We start from the raw sequence: 2,321 nt of genomic DNA, 5'->3' as shown, positions 1-2,321 counted from the left end.
GTTTAATTATGTCAGTACTTAAAAAAGAAAAAATGTCACAATTTTATCAGGTACTTCATCGGTACATTTAAATAGTTTTGCATTGGGATGTTCAAAATCACTTTAAATCGAGCAATAACGTATCAATAGAAAGAAACCTTCTGTTAAAAGCGTGTATATAAGTTGGCTGCTATGCATTAATAACAATGCTTACATTAAAGCTAATCTTATATGAAAACAGGAAAATTGTTATTCAAAACATAATTAATCTAAAAAAAACATTTGACGTTTTTTAAATGATTGAAGACTATCACATATCCAATAAGATATCTTCCTAGCATTGGTAATTATTTAATGATAATAGTTTTGTCACGCGGTTTTCTTAATCTTAAAAATTTATTTAGTACAATATTGCGACTAATCAATACAGCGTCTACTTCTAATACGCAAAAAGAAACGTATTTGTGCATGCAAAATACATTCGGGGAAATTTCAAATATAGTGCAAACCATCGTTAACTATCTAAAATAATCTAGAAAATCTCTAATCATTAATACTCTAATTCAAGCTTAAACAACAATATTTTATTTTACAACAAATATTTTTACATTTATATAAATACACTTTTTTTAAATTACCTATATAATTCAATGCCAATGTTTAGATTTTTTTAAAATTAAACAACATAAGGTTTTGATAATAATTTCGAGTTTTCGTCTGAAAAAAGACTAGATGTTTCACAAGTAAATAAAAGTATCTTATTAAAATAAAATTGCGTAGATAAATTTTATATAACAAAATCTATACGATACCTTCTTCCAAAATTGATTCTAAACAATTTAGCAAAAAAGTTGATAAATCTACATGAGGAAAATATGAGTTTATATGAAGAGATTCACTACCGGGAAGTTGTTCTAATAAAGTCAAAGTTTCTCAAGAGATCTGGGATTTGTAAGCAACTCTCTTGTCAATCTCCATGCATGCTTAGCAGCATTTTCTAAAGAACTCGCGGATTTTCCTTTAAACAAGTCTAACTGAGGAAGAAAATAGTGAGGACATCTACGACATTGAAGACACGATATAAGTTGAAGAAGAATACCATTAATTCTATCACCTAAGCAGGTTTCATCCCACTCAAGTTCCCTGGGATGTTTTTCACACTCATACAATAACAGGGTCTTCAAGTGATAAGCTGTAACAGGATTACCCGGAAGATCAAGATGCTTGTCTTTAAGAGTCTTTAAGATGCTTAAGCATTTCTTTCGGCATCCTCCTTGAAGAAGCCTATTTTCCGCTTCACAGAAATTTAGTACCCAAGCATCGCCTTCCATCGATGATTGTTTTCCCTGCAGAGTCACGCTTTCTTTAGATAGCAAGTCAAATCCTTCAGCTTTAACTTCTGCTACGAGATTCGGATTTGGCCACGGTATGTGAGGAATAGGCCAATGAGCAGCAGATCTTGGCCATAAACCACTACAACGGAAAGCTGGCGTTATTTGCACAACAAATCTTTCTTTAATTCGCAACTTCACCTCCGTGGTATCCGCTACCATTTTTACCATCTCCCGATAACTGCACTTGTCGCAAGCCTGTGCTACGAGAGTCTGAAAACGAGATCGAATCTTTCTTGCTGAAAGATAACCCGATGCTGTAATGAATTCAACCCACAAGGACATTGATCTCTTGCGGCCGTCACTAAGTTTCAATACGGCGCATCCTGGTAAAGAACCATCATCGACGAAGTTAAAGACACCCATTTGGTTAAGGTAAAGCACAACTTCAAATTCCCACGGAGATATAACTTCGAAGCCGTCAAAATGTCCATTGCAATCATTTAAAGACGATATAAATCGTGGTTCCTGGACCTCGACTTCTTTTAAAACATCTTGAACCACCTTGCAAACCTCTCGCACCGTATTTGCAACTTTTCCCTTACGAGTTTGAACTCTTTCCCCATAGAACTTATTCAACTGATACAAGAGCTTCGATTGTGCAGTCATCATATCAGGGGGAACCAGCATGATCGCCGGTTGTCCCTCTTGTAAGAATCACGCTTGGAATGAAGTCCATCTGACCACCCTACTTGAAGGGGAGGTAACTGATGTAACCCCACCTCTAACGGCGCCACTCAGGTGGCAGTACCTGTTAGCCACTCCCTAGTGGGGCGGAGTCTTATTGACGTCTCTCAGAATTCCCTTTAGGAAGAGATGAGAAAAGGAAAAGACGATTGGAAGTTCTTTTGGTGAGTGATTTTGTTTCTTTGAATCGATAGTTTTTGTACATATTCATGTGCTCACTTACAAAATAATCAATTTATTTATTTTCCCAGATTTAAAATGCTT

General features: G+C 35.5%; 1 protein-coding gene across 1 annotated transcript; it reads right to left on the bottom strand.

The window, feature by feature from the left end:
* Nucleotides 1-541: 541 nt before the first annotated feature.
* LOC107443737 (protein mab-21) lies at nt 542-2,079 on the bottom strand. Its single transcript, XM_016057696.4, has one exon. The coding sequence runs from the start codon at nt 1,998-2,000 to the stop codon at nt 903-905; it is 1,098 nt and encodes a 365-aa protein (XP_015913182.1). The 5' UTR covers nt 2,001-2,079; the 3' UTR covers nt 542-902.
* Between the last annotated feature and the right edge of the window lie 242 nt (nt 2,080-2,321).

The sequence above is a fragment of the Parasteatoda tepidariorum genome, chromosome 12, assembly GCF_982258835.1.
Source record: "Parasteatoda tepidariorum strain Cologne lab strain chromosome 12, Ptep-v5.0, whole genome shotgun sequence".
Lineage (NCBI taxonomy): Eukaryota > Metazoa > Arthropoda > Arachnida > Araneae > Theridiidae > Parasteatoda > Parasteatoda tepidariorum.
Note: the sequence above shows the minus strand (reverse complement) of the source record. Positions and strands in the feature narration are given on the sequence as shown.